The sequence below is a fragment of the Bombina bombina genome, chromosome 3 (assembly GCF_027579735.1).
Source record: "Bombina bombina isolate aBomBom1 chromosome 3, aBomBom1.pri, whole genome shotgun sequence".
NCBI classification, from domain to species: Eukaryota; Metazoa; Chordata; class Amphibia; order Anura; family Bombinatoridae; genus Bombina; species Bombina bombina.
The window spans coordinates 68256955-68282602 of record NC_069501.1 but is presented as its reverse complement, the minus strand read 5'-3'; the positions used below and the strand labels follow the sequence as shown (position 1 = coordinate 68282602).

Here is a 25648-nt window from a genome sequence, read left to right as displayed (position 1 = left end):
TTTTTCTTCTGGTCCTTGTGCTTCTAGGGAGTTCGTCTCCCTGGGTGATGATACTGTGGCTACCTTGGGTTGCCCTGTTTCTTATGGGGTTATCTATTCTCCCTCTCGGGGGTAGATAGAGGTTCTTGACCTTTAGGTCAGGGGTACTTTTTGTGGGAGTCGAGCCACTGGGCTGGCTCCTTGGAGGCTTTTGTGCTCAGCAGACTTTGGGTCTGAGTGGTCTCTAGCACGGCTTTGCAGGTTATATAACTGATGTGCAGTTAACTGGGCTTCTGTTTTTTTTTATGTGTCGTTAATAAATCTTTATAGGGTGTCGGGTAATTTTAGGCTGTGGTGTCTTTCGAATGACTGGGGGATGAGGGAAGTGGGGGAGGTATTTGCAGCCTTTGGCTGGGGTGTTTTTGCCTCCTCCTGGTGGCCAGGTTCTGAATTCCCAAAACTAATGAATGCAGCTGTGGACTCTTCCCATCAAAATAAAATAAAATGACCAGGTAAGCATAATTTGTTTTTCTTTCTTCTCTTTCTGTAAATAAAGAAAACCTTCCTGCGTCCAATGCTCCGTTTTGGGTCGGTATAATTTGCGGAGTTATAGGTGGCCTGCTTCTCATTGCCATCATCGTATTTGCGCTAGTTCTTTACAAGAAAAGAAAACAAAGAAAATCCTACACTGGGTAAGACACAATCTGAATTATTTTTGCTTCCTAAATCTCCTCCTCCCCATCTATCTATACCTCTAATCTCAATCAGGATATAGACCCCCCCCCGGGGCGCTCAGATGTCTGTGGATGCCCATGTATAGATTGTGTTTATACATATGACAAATCTACATTTATTTTACATAATCCTATTCTTTCCTAATTTCCTGACATTTTTGTTACCGGTTATTTATCAATTATTTTCTCCAGCTGCTTTTTTTTCCTATCCTTCCTCCTCAGTTGAAGATTGAGATATCTTATGTCCCAGGTGTTGGTAAGCTGAGCGTGAGGTTGTTTGCAAGTATCTTGCCTGTTTTGCTGCAAGAAATGTTTCCTTCTCCTGATTTTTTTTTTTTTTTTTTTTTTTTTTTTACTCCTTGAATAGTGTCGTGTTTGATTTTTTTTCTTGTATTGCTAATTGAAGCAAGTGTGTTGTGTGCTGGTTGTGATGGGAAATAAATGTTTAAACTTTGGTAACTTTAATCATTTAACGGTTTAAAACATGCCCTTTCCCACGCATGTTTAGTTTCGTATTTGTTTTTAATTCTGAATATTCTTTAATGAATGAGTTTCTCTGCACCCACTGAGTGTTAGCGATTTAACACATCTTTAACCATTTAGAAGTGTTTTGAAAGCAACATTTAACCATATATGATCTACTAAAGTTTGATCAGCTTGAGAAACTTGTTAATTTTGCAACCGTTTGTATGTACCATGTTTGATCAGTGTGTGTTTGTCACAATTTTCTAAATTTTGTGATTTTATAGTTTGTTTATTTGCCTGCAAGCTGGGTTTCTAGTTTGCAATGGACTGCTTTAAACCAGTGATAACAATCTGGTGGCTCCTCTGCATTAGTTTTTAGAATGAGTGCCATATTGTTTTGTGGCCCCAGCCAAAAGCAGAACTGAAAATGGTTGCTATGGGGACTTTTCAGTTTGCAAACAAGGTGGAAAGAACTCAAAAGTACCTTCTGGAGGGGAGATCAGCATACAGTGTATACCCCTGCAGCCTTACCTAAATCTGGCACTGCATATTTGTGTGTTTTAAATGGCCATACATTTATCTGACACTTTAAAGGGACAGTAAACACCTTGATTTATTTATTAATAAAACCTTTAGTTCTGCTTAGTTAAATAGCTTTGCAATATACTGTCATTATTTATTTTATCCCTTTTCATGTAGTTTAGCTCTCAGGACTGTAAATGCAGGCTAACCCCACTACATATGCCTTACAAAATTGTCTTTAACTGATAACTTCAAAACAATGTTTTTTCCGAACAATATGACTCAAGCCTGGATTGGCTCCACATAAGGCAAGAGGTAGGCGGAGTTTTGAAAAAAATTGCAGCAGATAAGATGTTAATTTGTTTTAAAATGTTTAGTCTTGGCTGATACTTTATAGCAAGAAAACTCAGGTCTTGTAATTTGAAGGTGTTTACTGTCCATTTTTAAGGCTTTTAAATCTGTAGCCTCATATGTTAGGATGTTGGCAATCACTGGTTTAAAGCATACTAATATTTATAGAAACAAAATATTGATTTGTGCCCAGATGTGGCACCTCATTAAAGGGACATAAAACAATTTAATTCCAAAAGTTTTTAAATGTTGTTAAAAAAAACAGAATTTATGTTTACCTGATAAATTACTTTCTCCAACGGTGTGTCCGGTCCACGGCGTCATCCTTACTTGTGGGATATTCTCCTCCCCAACAGGAAATGGCAAAGAGCCCAGCAAAGCTGGTCACATGATCCCTCCTAGGCTCCGCCTACCCCAGTCATTCGACCGACGTTAAGGAGGAATATTTGCATAGGAGAAACCATATGATACCGTGGTGACTGTAGTTAAAGAAAATAAATTATCAGACCTGATTAAAAAAACCAGGGCGGGCCGTGGACCGGACACACCGTTGGAGAAAGTAATTTATCAGGTAAACATAAATTCTGTTTTCTCCAACATAGGTGTGTCCGGTCCACGGCGTCATCCTTACTTGTGGGAACCAATACCAAAGCTTTAGGACACGGATGAAGGGAGGGAGCAAATCAGGTCACCTAAATGGAAGGCACCACGGCTTGCAAAACCTTTCTCCCAAAAATAGCCTCAGAAGAAGCAAAAGTATCAAACTTGTAAAATTTGGTAAAAGTGTGCAGTGAAGACCAAGTCGCTGCCCTACATATCTGATCAACAGAAGCCTCGTTCTTGAAGGCCCATGTGGAAGCCACAGCCCTAGTGGAATGAGCTGTGATTCTTTCGGGAGGCTGCCGTCCGGCAGTCTCGTAAGCCAATCTGATGATGCTTTTAATCCAAAAAGAGAGAGAGGTAGAAGTTGCTTTTTGACCTCTCCTTTTACCAGAATAAACAACAAACAAGGAAGATGTTTGTCTAAAATCCTTTGTAGCATCTAAATAGAATTTTAGAGCGCGAACAACATCCAAATTGTGCAACAAACGTTCCTTCTTTGAAACTGGTTTCGGACACAGAGAAGGTACGATAATCTCCTGGTTAATGTTTTTGTTAGAAACAACTTTTGGAAGAAAACCAGGTTTAGTACGTAAAACCACCTTATCTGCATGGAACACCAGATAAGGAGGAGAACACTGCAGAGCAGATAATTCTGAAACTCTTCTAGCAGAAGAGATTGCAACTAAAAACAAAACTTTCCAAGATAATAACTTAATATCAACGGAATGTAAGGGTTCAAACGGAACCCCCTGAAGAACTGAAAGAACTAAATTGAGACTCCAAGGAGGAGTCAAAGGTTTGTAAACAGGCTTAATTCTAACCAGAGCCTGAACAAAGGCTTGAACATCTGGCACAGCTGCCAGCTTTTTGTGAAGTAACACAGACAAGGCAGAAATCTGTCCCTTCAGGGAACTTGCAGATAATCCTTTTTCCAATCCTTCTTGAAGGAAGGATAGAATCTTAGGAATCTTAACCTTGTCCCAAGGGAATCCTTTAGATTCACACCAACAGATATATTTTTTCCAAATTTTGTGGTAAATTTTTCTAGTTACAGGCTTTCTGGCCTGAACAAGAGTATCGATAACAGAATCTGAGAACCCTCGCTTCAATAAGATCAAGCGTTCAATCTCCAAGCAGTCAGCTGGAGTGAAACCAGGTTCGGATGTTCGAACGGACCCTGAACAAGAAGGTCTCGTCTCAAAGGTAGCTTCCAAGGTGGAGCCGATGACATATTCACCAGATCTGCATACCAAGTCCTGCGTGGCCACGCAGGAGCTATCAAGATCACCGACGCCCTCTCCTGATTGATCCTGGCTACCAGCCTGGGGATGAGAGGAAACGGCGGGAACACATAAGCTAGTTTGAAGGTCCAAGGTGCTACTAGTGCATCCACTAGAGCCGCCTTGGGATCCCTGGATCTGGACCCGTAGCAAGGAACTTTGAAGTTCTGACGAGAGGCCATCAGATCCATGTCTGGAATGCCCCACAGCTGAGTGACTTGGGCAAAGATTTCCGGATGGAGTTCCCACTCCCCCGGATGCAATGTCTGACGACTCAGAAAATCCGCTTCCCAATTTTCCACTCCTGGGATGTGGATAGCGGACAGGTGGCAGGAGTGAGACTCCGCCCATAGAATGATTTTGGTCACTTCTTCCATCGCTAGAGAACTCCTTGTTCCCCCCTGATGGTTGATGTACGCAACAGTTGTCATGTTGTCTGATTGAAACCGTATGAACTTGGCCCTCGCTAGCTGAGGCCAAGCCTTGAGAGTATTGAATATCGCTCTCAGTTCCAGAATATTTATCGGTAGAAGAGATTCTTCCTGAGACCAAAGACCCTGAGCTTTCAGGGCTCCCCAGACCGCGCCCCAGCCCATCAGACTGGCGTCGGTCGTGACAATGACCCACTCTGGTCTGCGGAATGTCATCCCTTGTGACAGGTTGTCCAGGGACAGCCACCAACGGAGTGAGTCTCTGGTCCTCTGATTTACTTGTATCTTCGGAGACAAGTCTGTATAATCCCCATTCCACTGACTGAGCATGCACAGTTGTAATGGTCTTAGATGAATGCGCGCAAAAGGAACTATGTCCATTGCCGCTACCATTAACACCGATCACTTCCATGCACTGAGCTATGGAAGGAAGAGGAACGGAATGAAGTATCCGACAAGAGTCTAGAAGCTTTGTTTTTCTGGCCTCTGTCAGAAATATCCTCATTTCTAAGGAGTCTATTATTGTTCCCAAGAAGGGAACCCTTGTTGACGGAGATAGAGAACTCTTTTCCACGTTCACTTTCCATCCGTGAGATCTGAGAAAGGCCAGGACGATGTCCGTGTGAGCCTTTGCTTGAGGAAGGGACGACGCTTGAATCAGAATGTCGTCCAAGTAAGGTACTACAGCAATGCCCCTTGGTCTTAGCACAGCTAGAAGGGACCCTAGTACCTTTGTGAAAATCCTTGGAGCAGTGGCTAATCCGAAAGGAAGCGCCACGAACTGGTAATGCTTGTCCAGGAATGCGAACCTTAGGAACCGATGATGTTCCTTGTGGATAGGAATATGTAGATACGCATCCTTTAAATCCACCGTGGTCATGAATTGACCTTCCTGGATGGAAGGAAGAATAGTTCGAATGGTTTCCATCTTGAACGATGGAACCTTGAGAAACTTGTTTAAGATCTTGAGATCTAAGATTGGTCTGAACGTTCCCTCTTTTTTGGGAACTATGAACAGATTGGAGTAGAACCCCATCCCTTGTTCTCTTAATGGAACAGGATGAATCACTCCCATTTTTAACAGGTCTTCTACACAATGTAAGAATGCCTGTCTTTTTATGTGGTCTAAAGACAACTGAGACCTGTGGAACCTCCCCCTTGGGGGAAGTCCCTTGAATTCCAGAAGATAACCTTGGGAGACTATTTCTAGCGCCCAAGGATCCAGAACATCTCTTGCCCAAGCCTGAGCGAAGAGAGAGAGTCTGCCCCCCACCAGATCCGGTCCCGGATCGGGGGCCAACATTTCATGCAGTCTTGGTAGCAGTGGCAGGTTTCTTGGCCTGCTTTCCCTTGTTCCAGCCTTGCATTGGTCTCCAAGCTGGCTTGGCTTGAGAAGTATTACCCTCTTGCTTAGAGGACGTAGCACCTCGGGCTGGTCCGTTTCTACGAAAGGGACGAAAATTAGGTTTATTTTTTGCCTTGAAAGGCCGATCCTGAGGAAGGGCGTGGCCCTTACCCCCAGTGATATCAGAGATAATCTCTTTCAAGTCAGGGCCAAACAGCGTTTTCCCCTTGAAAGGAATGTTAAGTAGCTTGTTCTTGGAAGACGCATCAGCCGACCAAGATTTCAACCAAAGCGCTCTGCGCGCCACAATAGCAAACCCAGAATTCTTAGCCGCTAACCTAGCCAATTGCAAAGTGGCGTCTAGGGTAAAAGAATTAGCCAATTTGAGAGCATTGATTCTGTCCATAATCTCCTCATAAGGAGGAGAATCACTATCGACCGCCTTTATCAGCTCATCGAACCAGAAACATGCGGCTGTAGCGACAGGGACAATGCATGCAATTGGTTGTAGAAGGTAACCCTGCTGAACAAACATCTTTTTAAGCAAACCTTCTAATTTTTTATCCATAGGATCTTTGAAAGCACAACTATCCTCTATGGGTATAGTGGTGCGTTTGTTTAAAGTGGAAACCGCCCCCTCGACCTTGGGGACTGTCTGCCATAAGTCCTTTCTAGGGTCGACCAAAGGAAATAATTTTTTAAATATGGGGGGAGGAACGAAAGGAATACCGGGCCTTTCCCATTCTTTATTAACAATGTCCGCCACCCGCTTGGGTATAGGAAAAGCTTCTGGGAGCCCCGGCACCTCTAGGAACTTGTCCATTTTACATAGTTTCTCTGGGATGACCAACTTGTCACAATCATCCAGAGTGGATAATACCTCCTTAAGCAGAATGCGGAGATGTTCCAACTTAAATTTAAATGCAATCACATCAGGTTCAGCCTGTTGAGAAATGTTCCCTGAATCAGTAATTTCTCCCTCAGACAAAACTTCCCTGGTCCCATCAGACTGGGTTAGGGGCCCTTCAGAGATATTAGTATCAGCGTTGCCATGCTCTTCAGTATCTAAAACAGAGCAGCCGCGCTTACGCTGACAAGTGTTCATTTGGGCTAAAATGTTTTTGACAGAATTATCCATTACAGCCGTTAATTGTTGCATAGTAAGGAGTATTGGCGCGCTAGATGTACTAGGGGCCTCCTGAGTGGGCAAGACTCGTGTAGACGAAGGAGGGAATGATGCAGTACCATGCTTACTCCCCTCACTTGAGGAATCATCTTGGGCATCATAGTCATTATCACATAAATCACATTTATTTAAATGAATAGGAATTCTGGCTTCCCCACATTCAGAACACAGTCTATCTGGTAGTTCAGACATGTTAAACAGGCATAAACTTGATAACAAAGTACAAAAACGTTTTAAAATAAAACCGTTACTGTCACTTTAAATTTTAAACTGAACACACTTTATTACTGCAATTGCGAAAAAACATGAAGGAATTGTGCAAAATTCACCAAATTTTTACCACAGTGTCTTAAAGCCTTAAAAGTATTGCACACCAAATTTGGAAGCTTTAACCCTTAAAATAACGGAACCGGAGCCGTTTTAAACTTTAACCCCTTTACAGTCCCTGGTATCTGCTTTGCTGAGACCCAACCAAGCCCAAAGGGGAATACGATACCAAATGACGCCTTCAGAAAGTCTTTTCTAAGTGTCAGAGCTCCTCTCACATGCGACTGCATGCCATGCCTCTCAAAAACAAGTGCGCCACACCGGCGCGAAAATGAGGCTCTGCTTATGCTTTGGGAAAGCCCCTAAGTTATAAGGTGTCTAATACAGTGCCTGCCGATATTATTATATCAAAATACCCAGATAAAATGATTCCTCAAGGCTAAATATGTGTTAATAATGAATCGATTTAGCCCCAAAAAAGTCTACAGTCTTAATAAGCCCTTGTGAAGCCCTTATTTACGATCGTAATAAACATGGCTTACCGGATCCCATAGGGAAAATGACAGCTTCCAGCATTACATCGTCTTGTTAGAATGTGTCATACCTCAAGCAGCAAGAGACTGCATACTGTTCCCCCAACTGAAGTTAATTGCTCTCAACAGTCCTGTGTGGAACAGCCATGGATTTTAGTTACGGTTGCTAAAATCATTTTCCTCATACAAACAGAAATCTTCATCTCTTTTCTGTTTCTGAGTAAATAGTACATACCAGCACTATTTCAAAATAACAAACTCTTGATTGAATAATAAAAACTACAGTTAAACACTAAAAAACTCTAAGCCATCTCCGTGGAGATGTTGCCTGTACAACGGCAAAGAGAATGACTGGGGTAGGCGGAGCCTAGGAGGGATCATGTGACCAGCTTTGCTGGGCTCTTTGCCATTTCCTGTTGGGGAGGAGAATATCCCACAAGTAAGGATGACGCCGTGGACCGGACACACCTATGTTGGAGAAAATTGCAATATACATTTACGTTGCCCCATTTTCCTGTAATTTAGCTTTTAGTGTGGTATTGCAATTCTTATGAGAAGTACAGACTTCACAAGCCTGCTACATAGTGTTGCTTGATCTCTGAAGAAGAGTCCTGGCCAAAAGCCTCTTATTGTATCTCCTCTGCTGAGACCAATTAGGGGCAGATAAAATTAACTACAGTCCTGGCAAAAAGTTTTGAGAATGACACAAATATTAAAGGGATAGTAAAGTCAAAATTAAACTTGCATGATTCAGATGGAACAGGTCATTTTAAGACTCTTTTAAATTCACTTTTATTTTCAAATGCGCTTCGTTCTCTTAGTATCCCTTTTTGAAAAATGAATACGCACATATACACTAGTGGGAGCTGCTGCTAATTGGTGCCTGCACACATTTGTCTCTTGTGATTGGCTAACTAGATGTGTTTAGCTTCCTGCCAGTAGTGCAATGATGATGTTCAATGGATAACAAGAGAATGAAGCAAATTTGATAAAAGTAAATTGGAAAGTTGTGTAAAATTGTATGTTCTATCTGAATCATAAGAACATTTTTGGGTTTACTATCCCTTTAATTTTCACAAAGTCTGCTGCTTCAATGTTTTTAGATCTTTTTACATGAAGAAAGACAAACTGGGTCCTTACTATTTTACCAATCAACGGTTTATTCTGTGCTGTTTGGATCTTTTTGTCAGATGTTACTATGATATACTGAAGTATAATTACAAGCATTTCATAAGTGTCAAAGACTTTTATTGACAATTACATTAAGTTTATGCAAAGAGTCAATATTTGCAATGTTGACCCTTCTTTTAATCAAGACCTCTGCAATTCATCCTGGCATTGTTGTGCCCAGATCCCAGATTGTTGTGCCCATATCCCGCAGCTGAATCAACTTTAGGAGACGGTCCTGGCGCTTGCTGGACTTTTTTGGGCGCCCTTCTTCACAACAATTGAACCTCTCTCCTTGAAGTTCTTGATGATCTGATAAATGGCTGATTTAGGTGCAATCTTAGAAGCAGCAATATCCTTGCCTGTGAATCCCTTTTTGTGCAAAGCAATGACTGCAAGTGTTTAAAAGAGACAGAACAATGATTTCAAGCACCTCCCCTCCTTTTAAAGCTTCCAGACTGTTAATTCTAACTCAATCAGCATGACAAAGTGGTCTCCAGCCTTGTCCTCATCAACACTGACACCTGTGTTCACGAGAGAATCACTGATATGTCAGCTGGTCCTTTTGTGACAGAGCGCAAATGCAGTGGAAATGTTTTTTTGGGGTCAAGTTCATTTTCATGGCAAAGAGGGACTTTGTAATTGATCTGATAACTATTCATAACATTCTGGAGTAGATGCAAATTGCCATCATAAATACTGAGGCAACAGACTTTGTGAAAATTAATATTTGTGGCATTCTCAAAACTTTTTGCAAGGACTGTCGTTAATTGTATCTGCCCCTAATTGGCCTCAGCAGAGGAGATGCATTTTAAAGGTTATGTCCCTGGGCTGCAAAACAAAAATGACCGTTTATAATGCATTTAAAATACTTTGCATCAGATCTTTTTCCAGTGCAGTGTTTTAATTGCTGGTATATACTTTGCATATATGTAATGAGTTTTATGTCCCTCTTAATTTCAGTCTTACTGTAGATGTGATTGTTAAAAGGATTGAAAGGTTAAATTAAAATGTACATTGGTGCAGTTGAATTTTAAATAGAAGCAGGTTTGCAAAAAAAATTTGTTTTGCAGCGGCATATGCGCATATGCTATGAATGCCCGATGCAGAGCATTCATAAACCACACCTTCTCAGAGTTGGCAGTGGCTTGTATGACTCACTGACACCACTGCCAGCTCTGAGTAGGTATGGTGTATGAATCCTAATCCTCTAGTCCAGAGGCCTCCCTAACAGGCCAGATTTTCAGGATATCTGAACTGGAGCACAGGTGAAATAATCAGCTGGTTAGTAAACCTGGTTATTTTACCTGCTCTCATCCAAGGTAATCCTGAAGATCTGGCCTGTTACGGAAGCCTGAGGACAGGTCTGAAAACCTCTGCTCTAGTCAGATGTAGCATATTTGTGTATGCTGCTGAAACAGTAATGATATTTACTAGAAGCGTTTTTTTCTAATGTAAGTATGTGGCAAAATGCTTTTATATAAAATTTAAATGCATTCGTGCAATTTCTATGTTGACCTTTCTATCCTTATAATCCTTTAGCTCCTCTACACTACATGAGGCTAATAACCAAGGCTAAGATGATAACGGGGTGTTCTGTAATTTCAGGGGGAATAAATATTGTGCTCTGCTCCCTCTCTTGACCTGCATGGCTGCTGTGGTGTTGGGTTCTTTGCCTTCATTACATATTACTGTCTCAGTGAATAACTTCTAACAATGGTAATCACTTTGGTCACCTTTGCATGTGTTCCCTGACATTCCTGTCCATTATGATTTCTGATTCACATCCTGTTTAGACGCACCTCTCACTCTCCTTGCAGTCCCGTTTTGCAGTAGACGATGGATTTAAGAACAACAAAAGGGGGACTATTTATGTATATGCCAGCTTTGCTACGTATATATCATGGTAACTTGGGAGACGTGTGTGCGCGCTTTGTAAAAAGCTGCTTCTATGCTTCTTGTGCACTATTAATGCAAGCTTGCCGTTCTAATGAGCGTGTGATTGTAAGAGAGAGACTACACTGGTCTTATCTACATCCAAATATAGCAAAATAGAAGTTACTCTGCAATAATCACAAAAAATATTGTAAAAACCAAATGTGCAGACTAAAGATATCATTATTTTTAAGCAAACCAAAGCCATATTTTGTTGCAGAGTACTTTATTATTTATTATTATTATTTATTATGTACTAAGCGAATGGAAGTCAAAATTCAACTTTCGTGATTGATGGGGCATGCAATTAAAAAGATTAACAGATTGCTCTGTCCGAATCATGAATAATTGACTTCCATGTCATTTTAAGCTGTGTTTGTTTATAATATTTAAATTATATTAAGATTATCCAGATCATTTTATTTCCCCCTGGCAGTATTTCTCTGAGCTGCTCTACAAAGCAATCATTAGGATGAGACGTAAGTCAGGATCAACCAAATACCCCCCGATTTCAAATGATTTTTTTTAGTTGTTTTCAAGATGGCTGAGTGGTAAGGTGATGTGTCTGATGCATCCACTGGTTTGTTACTCTCCTGTAGAATGGTTATAGGAACAGTCGAGTCAAAATTAAACATTTTATGATTTAGATAGAGAATGCAATTTTTTAACATCTTCCCAATTTACTTTTATTATCGGTTTCCTTTTCTTGGTATAGTTTGTTGAAAAGCATAGACTCAGGAGCAGCAATGCACTACTTATAACTAGCTTCTGATTTGGTGGCTGCGAACATGTGCCTCGTGTCATTGGCTCACATGATGTGCTCAGCTATCTCCCAGTAGTGCATTGCTGCTCCTTCAAAAATGGATACCAAGACAATAAAACAAATGATAATGGATGTAAATTGGAAAATCGCTTAAAATTGTATTTTCGATATGAATCATGAAAGAAACATTTCGGGTTTCCTGTCTTACAGGTATTTGGTTGGTTCTTGACTTGCTCTGTTCATGTGACCCCTTTTCCTCTATCTCTTGTTCCCAAGTCCTATTTGTATAGTGTATCTATAAGAACACACTCTGCTTATGCACCCCTGTGAAACCCTCACACACTATTGTTATTATATGTAGGAACATTAGTAGATTATTTTTATTTGCACATAATATCCAGTTTGTTCCATTTCCATGGATGTAGTCACATCCGCTGTCTACCACATTTTGTAGCTGTTGTCATTTTAGAGCAGTGATGTTCTTTCCTGGTCACTCCTACCTGTAGATACAGTTAGCATTTTTTTTTATTTTTTTTTTAAGTTTTTGTTTCTAGCACCACCTTTTTGTTTAAATCCTAGTGATGTCACTGCAACCAGTAAAAGACAAAACAGTAACTCTTAAATTGTGCTTCCCCCAGAGAATCCAGTGGTGCATATATCACTAAATAGGCTGGCCGTGATTGGCTGCACTGACTCCTCTATATTTAAGGATTATAGAATGTTTACTTCCATAGTTACATGACCCTTAAATTAAAATGTGACGGTTAGAGAAATGGACATCAAATGTATCATTTAAATTATAGTACTTAATTATCTAGTTATCTTGCCTGTTACTCTTTCAAATGTTAGAGTATCTAGTGCATGGGACTCAAGACTGTGCCTGAAAAGAGCAGTAAATAAACATTTAACATTAAAATATTTTTGCATGAATAAATCTCATGTTAATAGCGCTTGATATTGTGACTATTACACTACGCTTGTGTACTGATCCCTTGGAACACATTCCTCAGTTTTGTTGATGGACAAAGACACAGCTCTACATGCATGAAAACCAAACCATTTAATCAGCAAGAAATCTCACACTTTTTGTGATCCAACACTATGAAAACTAGCTGCGGTGCAACAAAATAAAAAAAATAGTTTTATAGCCTTTGTTGCTAAGTCATTTCACATATCTGTGCTAAAGCGGTTTAATTTTATCACTTTTTATACTTTTTTTTTTTTTTTTTTCCGTGGCTATCTGAATAGTAACCACACAAGCCATATCTTGATTTGAATAAGTTACTTAAACTTTGTGGCGGTTACACGCACAGATAAGATTAGGTAGCCATTTAAAGGGACATAATACTCATATGCTAAATCACTTGAAACTGATGCAGTATAACTGTAAAAAGCTGACAGGAAAATATCACCTGAGCATCTCTATGTAAAAAAGGAAGATATTTTACCTCACAATTTCCTCAGCTCACCAGAGTAAGTTCTGTGTAAAAAGTTATACTCAGCTGCTCCCAGCTGCAGGTAAAAAAAATTAAAAAAATGAAGAAATGAACAGCAGCCAATCAGCATCAGCAGTGCTGAGGTCATGAACTCTTACTGTGATCTCATGAGATTTGACTTGACTCTCATGAGATTTCATTGTAAACTTCCTTTACCTGATTGGTGAAATAAGATGAGTGCACCATGCTCATCCCTTCAGATGTCCCAGGACAGACACACTAAAATGCTGCTTAGAAATCCTTTACAATGGGAGGTGGCTACTGAGGAACTTTTGAGGTAAAATATCTTTCTTTTTTACATAGAGATGTTCAGGAGATATTTTCTAGTCCGCTTTTTACATCTATGCTGCATCACTTTCAAGTGTTAACATTTGGGTATTATGGCCCTTTAAAGCATATTTATTGTGGTTTTATGTCCCTTTAAAGGGACTATAACACCAGTGCTTTTTCTTGCATCTTAAAAAAATGGTATTAGATTTATTTAAACAGATTTTATTGTAAAGAATAAAGCCTATAAGAATCTTTATTAATATACAAATAGTTAATCTTTTTTTTCTTTAATTAAAAAAAAGTTTTTAAATGCATGAAGAAAAGATAAACATATTTAGTTACTGCTCTTTCATGTGCAAGATAGCAGTTAGGCAAATTTTACCTAAAATAAAGTTCAAACAAAGCTGCCCCAGTGTAGAACCCTTTTCTGTTTCATAGCACCACAGAGTAACCCCTTGCTCGCAATGCAACACACAACACAGGTCCTGCCACGCACATCTTTACAGCCATGAGACATGATGTATAGCCCCCTCCTGTGCAGATGAATATGACAGTTCTAAAGCCTTAGCTTATTAATCCGGCTGCTGAGCTTTTGCTTTTATCTCACTGTACAAATTGTGTGCCAGAAACAAATGCTTATTTTGTATGTTTTTGTTGTATGTAATCCATGTGTTATTGTTTGTTTTGCATTATTTCATTTTTTGTTTTTTTTTCTTTGCTTCATCCTTCCATGTTTTTTTTTGTTTTGTTCGCCATTTTTTGCACCTGTTGAATCGCGAATGCTGCACAAATCTGCTTCTGCTCCTTTTCCGTGGCAGCTGCAGCCCCACAGAAAGTTTAACTCCTGTTAAGCAGCCTCCACGCAAGTCCCCCTCTGACACAGAGGCTCTGGTAGACAAGATACCCTCTGGACCCATTCAGGTAATTGCTGTGTGTTTAAAATGTAATGTATGGGGATGGCCAATCGAGAGATCCTAATTATTTGCAACAATAACTTATTCAGTATTGCATTTGCAATACTGTTTACCCTCCCACAGGTAATTCATACATTTACTTTAGTAAGTAGTTTTTTTGTGTGGAATATGACAGGAGTACTTTTGTTTTTAGAGTATCCATGTTTATTTAATTCTGAATTGTATTCTATCCTCTGGCCACTAAAGAACACAGCAAAGCATTACAGCCCTTTCTTGCAGCCAAGGTGATAAAATTCTACATCCTAAAACCTTCTGTCTAGGTGTCTATCATTTGCAGCATCTGTCATCACTGCATTTAACATCTGTACCTTTCTCATTTAAAGGGATAGTCTAGTCAAAATTAAACTTTCATGATTCAAATAGAGCATGCAATTTTAAGCAACTCTCTAATTTACTCCTGTTATCAATTTTTCTTTTGTTCTCTTGGCATCTTTATTTTAAAAAGCTGGAAAGTAAGCTTAGGAGCCAGCCCATTTTTGGCTCAGCACCTGGGTAGCGCTTGCTGATTGGATGGCTACATTTATGCACCAATCAGCAAGTGCTACCCAGGTGCTGAACCAAAAATGGGCCAGCTTCTAAGCTTACATTCCTGCTTTTTTTAAATGAAGAAAACAAAGAAAAATTGTTAACAATAGTAAATTATAAAGTTGCTTAAAATTACATGCTCTATTTGAATCATGAAAGTTTAATTTTGACTATACTATCCCTTTAATTAATGGGACAGTCAACTCCAGAATTTCTTTTATACAGGTGGTGAGATTCCATGATCCATTACTTGTGGAAATTGCCCTTCTCAACCACTAGGAGGCAAAGATTCCCAAATCCCAAGAGCTCTATAAAACCTCTCACCTTACACAACCTCAATCTTTACTTTGCCTCCGCTGGAGGTGGTTGAAGGATGAAGATATACGTTTGATTTTTCAGAGAAAATGTTTTTCAGTCTATATTGAGTTAGATTTTATCATCAGAGTGCAGTGTTTGTCAGAGGGATGTATATGGGGTATGGTTTTGATTCTTTTTTTCACCTCATGGGAACTTTTTTTTTGTAAACCATATTAACCCCAATTTTGTGGGTGGGGGGTTCTTCTTGGGTTAGTTTTTCTTTTACAAAATATGACGAGTCCACGGATTTCATCCTTGTGGGATTACGCCTCCTGGTCAGCAGGAAGTGGCAAAGAGCACCACAGCAGAGCTGTATATATAGCTCCTCTCTTCCCTCCCACCCCAGTCATTCTCTTTGCCTGTGTTAATGATAGGAAGAGGTAAAGTGAGGTGTTAGTTTAGATTCTTCAATCAAAAGTTTATTATTTTTTTTAAAGTGCTGCCGCAGTATGCTACTTTGTTCTGGTGTTAGCCTAGACCAAATCAATCTCTTCCATAACAAAAGAGAAGCATTTGTTGGCTTTACAGCCATGGGAACTTGTGGGACATAATTCTCACTGCGCCTCCCATACTGATGCTGCCCTGCTTGTAAAGTCTGAGGGAAGAATAGTAAAACTCAGTACTTTTATTTCCATGGGCCAATGTGAGGTGAAAATTAGGACCTCGCAAGCTGGGTGGACTGCCTTTGCTGTCGGGCAGATTGAGGTAAGTGCTGACTTTTATTTCTGGGGTTACAAGAAAAGTTATCAGAGGAAGTTGGGCACTTGCTGGGTTCAGATCAAATAAGGAAGCCCTTAGTAAGAATTGGGCACTTTATTTTTACTTGCTTCGCTTGTCTCTACTGCATGGGAGACTACAAGCGACAGCCAGCGCAGGCACTGAAGGGCTTTTTATATGTACTTTCATTACGGCAGCACCTTGAGAACGGGTGGTTAGCCACACTTTACATGTATACAAACAGCCATCCTTTAAATGGGGGTTGTCACATTTCCCGGTGGTTCTTAGACAGATATACCGACCGGGAGATGTCTAAGCTGAGTGGAACTTAATTGGGCATTTTTTGTGAGCTCCCTACGGTCTTTTTATTAATAAAAAAACATGCCGACCGGGAGGTATTGGGGGTTAACGCCCACGAAGGGCATCCTTAGAAGAGCGTCCAGTGTCTAAGTTATTATTGCAGCCCAAATACTTTCTGCTCGCACTGAATAAAAGGTTACTGTTTAAAATTTAAAGTGACAGTAACATTTTTTTTGTATGTTCATTGTTTTTTGACAATAATTCACTGTTGCCTTGTTTAGGTTATCCTGGGTCACGTATATGCACTAAATGAGTGATTTTTACACTTAAAGAGACAGTAACAGAGTTATCTGTTAGTCTTTATTTTAGTTTTTTTTAACATTTACTTGTTTGTTTATATCCAACCTTTATGTTTTAGGATGGGATATGTTCACGCAGAAAGCTGTTACTCTTTAATTTTAAAAGAGATTGTAACGTGTGTTGATTTTATAAAACAACATAAAAAACAGAGAGCAACAACGGTGTTATTGCTTTTCTGCGACTCCTTCTGTTATAGTAGTCTGTTTGTGGCCGACCTATGCCACGTATAATTATGGCCCTCTTACAGTGTCCTGCGCTTCCTCTAACATTTCATACATCATAGTTGTTCCTATGTTGAAGTAAACGTTTATAGAGAAATTAATTTCAATCAGTATTATTGCTTAAAAATTGCTATCCCAGATATTCTTCCCTGTAGACAAAGAGGAAGATACTTTGGTATTTTCTGTCAATGGTTTCTCAGGCTCAGTTTGAATTTTTCTTTATTTGGTCCTGAGTTTGATATCTACCCTGGCTAAGCGTACAACTATTCCTATTAAGGACAGTTGTGCTTTCAAAGACCCTATGGACAAAAAATTGAAGGGTCTTCTAAAAGAGCTATTTATTCATCAAGGGTTTTTATTTCAACCGACGGCCTGCATTGTCCCGGTTACAACTGCGGCCGCATTCTGGTTTGATGCCTTAGAAGAATCTCTTAAGACTGAGACTTCTTTAGAGGAAATATTAGATAGAATTAAGGCCCTTAAGCTGGCGAATTCTTTTGTTACAGATGCCGCTTTCCAGATCGCCAAATTGGCGGCTAAAAATGCAGGATTTTCCATTTTAGCTCGCAGAGCCTTATGGTTAAAATCTTGGTCTGCGGATGTGTCCTCTAAATCCAAGCTTTTGGCTATTCCTTTCAAAGGTAAAACCCTATTCGGGCCTGACTTAAAAGAGATCATTTCGGGAGGGTAAGGGTCATCTCCTACCTCAGGATAAGAATTCTAAGCAGAGGGGGGTAGACAGAGTAATTTTCGTTCCTTTCGAAATTTCAAGCGAGTCCCCTCTGCCTCTTCCGCTAAACAGGAAGGGAATTTTGCACAAGCCAAGTCAGTCTGGAGACCTAACCAGGCTTGGAACAAGGGTAAACAACCCAAGAAGCCCGCTGCTGCTCCCAAGACAGCATGAAAAGGCAGCCCCCGATCCGGGACCGGATCTAGTAGGGGGCAGACTTTCTCTCTTTGTCCAGGCTTGGATAAGAGACGTTCAGGATCTTTGGACACTGGAAATCGTGTCTCAAGGGTATCAGCTGGAGTTCAAAAATTCCTTCCCAAGGGGAAGGTTCCTTCTTTCACTATTGGCTGTAGACCAGATAAAAAGAGGCGTTCTTACGTTGTGTAAGACCTCTCCACTATGGGAGTAATTTGTCCCATTCCAATTCTGGAATAGGGGCAGGGGTTTTACTCAAATCTTTTCGTGGTTCCCAAAAAAGAGGGAACGTTCCGACCCATTTTAGATCTCAAGAGTCTAAACAAGTTTCTCAGAGTCCCATCCTTCAAGATGGAGACTATTCGGACAATTCTTCCATTGATCCAGGAGGGTCAATATATGACTACCGTGGATTTAAAGGATGCATACCTTCACATTCCTATCCAGAAAGATCATCACCAGTTCCTAAGATTTGCCTTTCTGGACAAACATTTTCAGTTCGTGGCTCTGCCCTTCGGGTTGGCCACGGCACAAAGGTTCTAGGATCTCTGCTGGCGGTTCTCGGACCGCGGAGCTGCAGTGGCACCGTATCTTGACAATATTCTGATCCAGGCGTCTTATCAACTGACAAGTCTCATACCGGTTCTGTCTTTTCTAAGGACTCGAGGGTTGAAGGTGAATCTAGAAAAGAGTTCACTAACTCCACAGACAAGGGTTCCTAACTCTAATAGATTCTGTATCTATGAAAATCTTCTTGACGGAGGTCAGAAAGTTAAAGATTCTGAATACATGCCGAGCCCTTCAGTCCAATCCTCAGCCATCAGTGGCTCAGTGCATGGAGGTAATTGGATTTATGGTGGCGGCAATGGACATCATTCAGTTTGCTCGTTTTCATCTCAGTCCTCTACAACTGAGCATGCTCAGACAGTAGAATGGAGATTATGCAAATTTGTCTCCTCAGATAGAGCTGGATCAGGAGACAAGAGACTCGCTTCTTTGGTGGTTGTCGCAGGATCATCTGTCCCAAGGGACGTGCTTCCGCAGACCCTCATGGGTGATAGTGACAACGGTCGCCAGTCTACTAGGTTGGGGTGCAGTATGGAATTCCCTGAAGGCTCGGTGTGTGGACTCGGTCGGAGTCTCTACTTCCAATCAATATTCTGGAATTAAGAGCGATATTCAATGCGCTTCAGGCTTGGCCTCAGTTGGCTTCGGCCAAATTCATCCGATTCCAGTCGGACAACATCACGACTGTGGTTTACATCAATCATCAGGGAGGAACAAGGAGTTCCTTAGCGAGGACAGAAGTATCCAAGATAATTTGGTGGGCGGAGGCTCAGTCTTGTTATCTGTCAGCAATCTACATCCCAGGAGTGGACAACTGGGAAGCTGACTTCTTGAGCAGACAAACGTTTCATTCGGGGGAATCGGAACTCCATCCGGAGGTCTTTGCCACTCTGATTCTCAGGTGGGGCAGACTGGAATTGGATCTAATGGCGTCTCGTCAAAATGCCAAGCTCCCAAGATACGGATCCAGATCAAGGGATCCTCAGGCCGAACTGATAGACGCCTTGGCAGTGCCTTGGTAGTTCAGCCTAGCTTATGTGTTCCCACCGTTTGCTCTCCTTCCCCGGGTAATTGCTCGGATCAAACAGGAGAGGGTTTCAGTAATTCTAATCACTCCTGCGTGGCCGCGCAGGATTTACTATGCGGATCTGGTGGACATGTCCTCTCTGCCACCGTGGAAGCTTCCATTGAGGCAGAACCTTCTCATTCAGGGACCCTTCCATCACCCGAATCTAGTTTCTCTGCAGCTAACTGCTTGGTGATTGAATGCTTGATTTTATCTAAGCGAGGATTCTATGATTCGGTCATTGATACCTTGATTCAGACACGTAAGCCTGTTACTAGAAAGATTTACCATAAGATATGGCGTAAATATCTGTATTGGTGCGAATCCAAGGGCTACTCATAGAGTAGGGTTAGGATTCCCAGGATTTTAGCTTTTCTCCAAGAAGGATTGGAGAAAGGGTTGGCAGCAAGTTCCTTAAAGGGACAGATTTCTGTTTGTCTATTCTGTTACACAAACGTCTGTCAGATGTTCAATCTTTTTGTCAGGCTCTAACTAGAATCAGGCCTGTGTTTAGATCAATTGCTCCTCCTTGGAGTTTGAATTTAGTTCTTAATGTTCTTCAAGGGGTTCCGTTTGAACCTATGCATTCCATAGATATTAAGTTGTTATCTTGGAAAGTTTTATTTTTGGTTGCTTTTTCTTCTGCTCGCAGAGTTTTTGAGCTTCCAGCTTTACAATGGGATTCTCCTTATCTCATATTTCATTCTGATAAGGTGGTCTTCCGTTCTAAACCTGGTTTCCTTCCTAAGGTGGTTTCTAATATGAATATTAATCATGAAATTGTTGTTCCTTCCTTGTGTCCTAACTCTTCTTCTAACGAGGAGCGTCTGTTACATAACTTGGACGTGATTCGTGCCCTGAAGTTTTACTTGCAGGCGACTAAGGATTTTCGTCAATCATCTTCATTTTTTTTTTTCTGGAAAGCGTAGGGGCCAGAAAGCTACGGCTACCTCTTTCTTTCTTTTTGGCTGAAGAGTATCATCCGTCTTGCATATGAGACTGCTGGACAGCAGCCTCCCGAAAGAATTACGGCTCATTCTACTAGGGCTGTGGCTTCCTCATGGGCATTTAAGAACGATGCTTCTGTTGAACAGATTTGCAAGGCTGCAACTTGGTCGTCTCTTCACACTTTTTCCAAATTTTACAAATTTGATACTTTTGCCTCGTCAGATGCTGTTTTTGGGAGAAAGGTTCTTTAAGCAGTAGTGCCTTCTGTTTAGGTTCCTGTCTTGTCCCTCCCTTTCATCCGTATCCTATAGCTTTGGTATTGTATCCCATAAGTGGGGATGAAATCCGTGGACTCGTCATATCTTGTAAAAGAAAAGGAAATTTATGCTTACCTGATAAATGTATTTCTTTTACGATATGACGAGTCCACGGCCAACCCTGTCATTTCTGAGACAGGTATTTACTTATTTTTGTTACACTTCAGTCACCTCTGCACCTTTTGGCTTTTCCTTTCTCTTCCTAACTTCGGTTGAATGACTGGAGTGGGAGGGAAGGGAGGAGCTATTTATGCAGCTCTGCTGTGTGGAGCTCTTTGCCACTTCCTGCTGACCAGGAGGCGTAATCCCACAAGTAAGGATGAAATCCGTGGACTCGTCATATCGTAAAAGGAAATTTATCAGGTAAGTATACATTTCCTTTTTCTTCAGCACATTTTTTTTTTCCTGCTCCTTTTATGGATCTTCTTCTTTTTTTTTTTTCTTACCTCACTTGCTTGGCTATATGTTAGATTAAAGGGACAGTCAAGTCCAAAAAAAAAATATTTCATGATTTAAATAGGGAATGCAGTTTTTAAACGACTTTCCAATTTACTTTTATCACCAATTTTGCTTTGTTCTCTTGGTGGTATTAGTTAAAAGCTAATTCTAGGAGGTTCATATGCTATTTTCTTAGACCTTGACGACTGCCTCTAATCTGAAAGCATTTTGACAAATAGAGGGCATTAGTTCATGTTTCATATATATAACATTGAACTCATGCATGTGAAGTTACCCTGGAGTGAGCACTGATTGCCTAAATTGCAAGTCTGTCAGAAGAACTGAAATAAGGGGGCAGTTTGCAGAGGTTTAGATACAAAATAATCACAGAGGTAACAAGTATATTTCTATAACAGTGTTGGTTATGCAAAACTGGGGAATGGGTAATAAAGGGATTATCTTTCTTTTTAAACCACAAAAATTCTGGTGTTGACTGTCCCTTTAAGGTATGTGTATGAAGTGGGATGTTTTTTTAGATCTCTTGGGTTTAGGGACTATTTGCCTCCTCCTAGTGGCAGAGAAGGTTAACTCCCATGTCTAATAGATCATGGATTCTCACCACCATGAAATAAATTAATTTATCAGGTAAGCATACATTTTGTTTTTTATGGTTTAAAAAGATAATTCCTTTAACCATTCCACAGTTTTGCACAACCAACACTTTTATATTAATACACTTTTTACCGCTGTGATTACCTTGTGTCTAAGCTTCTGCAGACTTCCGCCTTATTTCAGTTATTTTGACAGACTTGGGTTTTAGCCAATCGGTGCTGACTCATAAATAACTCCATGTGAGTGAGCACAGTGTTATCTATATGGCACACATGAACTAACGCTTTCTGTGAAAAACTGTGCAAATTAAATTAGATAAGAGACGGTCTTCAAGGGCTTACACATTAGCATATGAGCCCACCTAGGTTTAGCTTTCAACAAAGAATACCAAGCAAATTTGATGATAAAAGTAAATTGGAAAGTTGTTTAAAATTGCATGCCCTATCTGAATCATGAATGTTTATTTTTGACTAGACTGTCCGTTTAAATGGACATTAAACAGTTTAATTCATCATTCAATGTTTTAATTATGCTTAGTAAAACAACTTTGCAAAGTACTTGCCCACGTTGCTTGTATTTCTCTTAAGTGTATCCAGTCCACGGATCATCTATTACTTGTGGGATATTCTCCTTCCCAACAGAAAGTTGCAAGAGGATCACCCACAGCAGAGCTGCTATATAGCTCCTCCCCTCACTGCCATATCCAGTCATTCTCTTGCAACTCTCAACAAAGATGGACGTAGTAAGAGGAGAGTGGTGTATTATAGTTTTTTTAACTTCAATCAAAAGTTTGTTATTTTTAAATGGTACCGGAGTGTACTGTTTTATTTCAGGCAGCATTAGAAGAAGAATCTGCCTGTGATTTCTATGATCTTAGCAGAAGTAACTAAGATCCACTGCCGTTCTCACATATTCTGAGGAGTGAGGTAACTTCAGAGGGGGAATGGCGTGCAGGTTTCCCTGCAATAAGGTATGTGCAGTTAACATTTTTCTAGGGATGGAATTTGCTAGAAAATGCTGCTGATACCGGATTAATGTAAGTTGAGCCTTAAATGCAGTGATAGCGACTGGTATCAGGCTTATTAACAGAGATACATACTCTTATAAAAGTGTAATATAAAACGTTTGCTGGCATGTTAATCGTTTTTATATATGTTTGGTGACAAAACTTATTGGGGCCTAGTTTTTTCCACATGGCTGTCTTGATTTTTGCCTAGAAACAGTTTCCTGAGGCTTTCCACTGTTGTAATGTGTGGGAGGGGCCTATTTTAGCGCTTTTCTGCGCATCTAGAATTAGACAGAGACACTCGGCTTCCTTCTTCATGATACAGGACATCTCTGAAGGGCTCAAAAGGCTTCAAAAGTCGTGTTTGAGGAGGGTAACAACCACAGTAGACCTGTGGCAGTTGTTGTGACTGTGTTTAAAAATGTTTTTGTCATTTATTATTCCGTTTTTGGTATTAAGGGGTTAATCATCCATTTGCAAGTGGGTGCAATGCTCTGCTAACTTGTTACATACACTGTAAAAATTTCGTTAGTGTAACTGCCTTTTTTCACTGTTATTTCAAATTTTGTCAATTTGTTTCTCTTAAAGGCACAGTAACGTTTTTTTATATTGCTTGTTAACTTGGTTTAAAGTGTTTTCCAAGCTTGCTAGTCTCATTGCTAGTCTGTACAAACATGTCTGACATAGAGGAAATTCCTTGTTCATTATGTTTAAAAGCCATGGTGGAGCCCCATAGGAGAATGTGTACTAATTGTATTGATTTCACCTTAAACAGTAAAGATCAGTCTTTATCTATAAAAGAATTGTCACCAGAGGGGTCTGTCGAGGGGGAAGTTATGCCGACTAACTCTCCCCACGTGTCGGACCCTTCGCCTCCCGCTCAAGGGACGCACGCTAATATGGCGCCAAGTACATCAGGGACGCCCATAGCGATTACTTTGCAGGACATGGCTGCAATCATGAATAATACCCTGTCAGAGGTATTATCCAGATTGCCTGATTTGATAGGCAAGCGCGATAGCTCTGGGGTTAGACGAGATACAGAGCGCGTAGATGCTGTAAGAGCCATGTCTGATACTGCGTCACAATATGCAGAACCTGAGGACGGAGAGCTTCAGTCTGTGGGTGACGTCTCTGAATCGGGGAAACCTGATTCAGAGATTTCTAATTTTAAATTTAAGCTTGAGAACCTCAGTGTATTGCTTGGGGAGGTATTAGCTGCTCTGAATGACTGACACAATTGCAGTGCCAGAGAAATTGTGTAGACTGGATAAATACTATGCAGTGCCGGTGAGTACTGATGTGTTTCCAATACCTAAAAGGCTTACAGAAATTATTAGTAAGGAGTGGTATAGACCCGGTACCCTTTTTCCCACCTCCAATATTTAGAATTTTTTTCCCAATAGATGCCACTACACGGGACTTATGGCAGACAGTCCCTAAGGTGGAGGGAGCAGTTTCTATTTTAGCAAAGCGTACCACTATCCCGGTTGAGGACAGTTGTGCTTTTTCAGATCCAATGGATAAAAAATTAGAGGGTTACCTTAAGAAAATGTTTATTCAACAAGGTTTTATTTTACAGCCCCTTGCATGCATTGCGCCTGTCACTGCTGCGGCGGCGTTCTGGTTTGAGGCTATCCATACAGCTCCATTGACTGAAATTATTGACAAACTTAGAACACTTAAGCTAGCTAACTCATTTGTTTCTGATGCCATTGTTCATTTGACTAAACTAACGGCTAAGAATTCCGGATTCGCCATCCAGGCGTGTAGGGCGCTATTGCTTAAATCCTGGTCAGCTGATGTGACTTCAAAGTCTAAATTACTCAACATTCCTTTCAAGGGGCAGACCTTATTCGGACCTGGTTTGAAAGAAATTATTGCTGACATTACTGGAGGTAAGGGTCATACCCTTCCTCAGGACAGGGCCAAATCAAGGGCCAAACAGTCTAATTTTCGTGCCTTTCTAAATTTCAAGGCAGGTGCAGCATCAACTTCCTCTGCTTCAAAACAAGAGGGAACTTTTTGCTCAATCCAAGCAGGCCTGGAAACCTAACCAGTCCTTGAACAAGGGCAAGCAGGCCAGAAAGCCTGCTGCTGCCTCCAAGACAGCATGAAGGAACGGCCCCCTATCCGGCAACGGATTTAGTAGGGGGCAGACTCTCTTCGCCCAGGCGTGGGCAAGAGATGTTCAGGATCCCTGGGCGTTGGAGATCATATCTCAGGGATATCTTCTGGACTTCAAAGCTTCTCCTCCACAAGGGAGATTTCACCTTTCAAGATTATCTGCAAACCAGATAAAGAAAGAGGCATTCCTACGCTGCGTGCAAAACCTCCTCGTAATGGGAGTGATCCATCCAGTTCCGCGGGCGGAACAAGGACAGGGGTTTTATTCAAATCTGTTTGTGATTCCCAAAAAAGAGGGAACCTTCAGACCAATTTTGGATCTAAAGATCCTAAACAAATTCCTCAGAGTTCCATCATTCAAAATGGAAACTATTCGAACCATTTTACCCATGATCCAAGAGGGGTCAGTACATGACCACAGTGGACTTAAAGGATGCCTACCTTCACATTCCGATTCTCAAGAGTCATCATCGGTTCCTGAGGTTTGCCTTTCTAGACCGGCATTACCAATTTGTAGCTCTTCCATTCGGGTTGGCTACAGCCCCAAGAATTTTTACAAAGGTTCTGGGCTCACTTCTGGCGGTCCTAAGACCGCGAGGCATAGCAGTGGCTCCTTACCTAGATGACATCCTGATACAGGCGTCAAGCTTTCAAATTGCCAAGTCTCATACAGAGATAGTTCTGGCATTCCTGAGGTCGCATGGGTGGAAAGTGAACGAAGAAAAGAGTTATCTATCTCCTCTCACAAGAGTTTCCTTCCTAGGGACTCTAATAGATTCTATAGAAATGAAAATTTACCTGATGGAGTCCAGGTTATCAAAACTTCTAAATGCTTGCCGTGTTCACTCCATTCCGCGCCCC

General features: G+C 40.8%; 1 protein-coding gene across 2 annotated transcripts in view; it reads left to right on the top strand.

Annotated features, from left to right (window-relative positions):
- The window catches only part of MPZL1 (myelin protein zero like 1), a 127699-nt gene that overhangs the window by 58770 nt on the left and 43281 nt on the right, over positions 1 to 25648 (top strand). For both annotated transcript variants that reach the window (XM_053705854.1, XM_053705853.1), the window contains exons 4-5: positions 536 to 671; positions 14146 to 14248. In XM_053705854.1, the coding sequence (XP_053561829.1) occupies positions 536 to 671; positions 14146 to 14248 (239 nt within the window). The remainder of the gene's footprint in view (positions 1 to 535; positions 672 to 14145; positions 14249 to 25648) is intronic.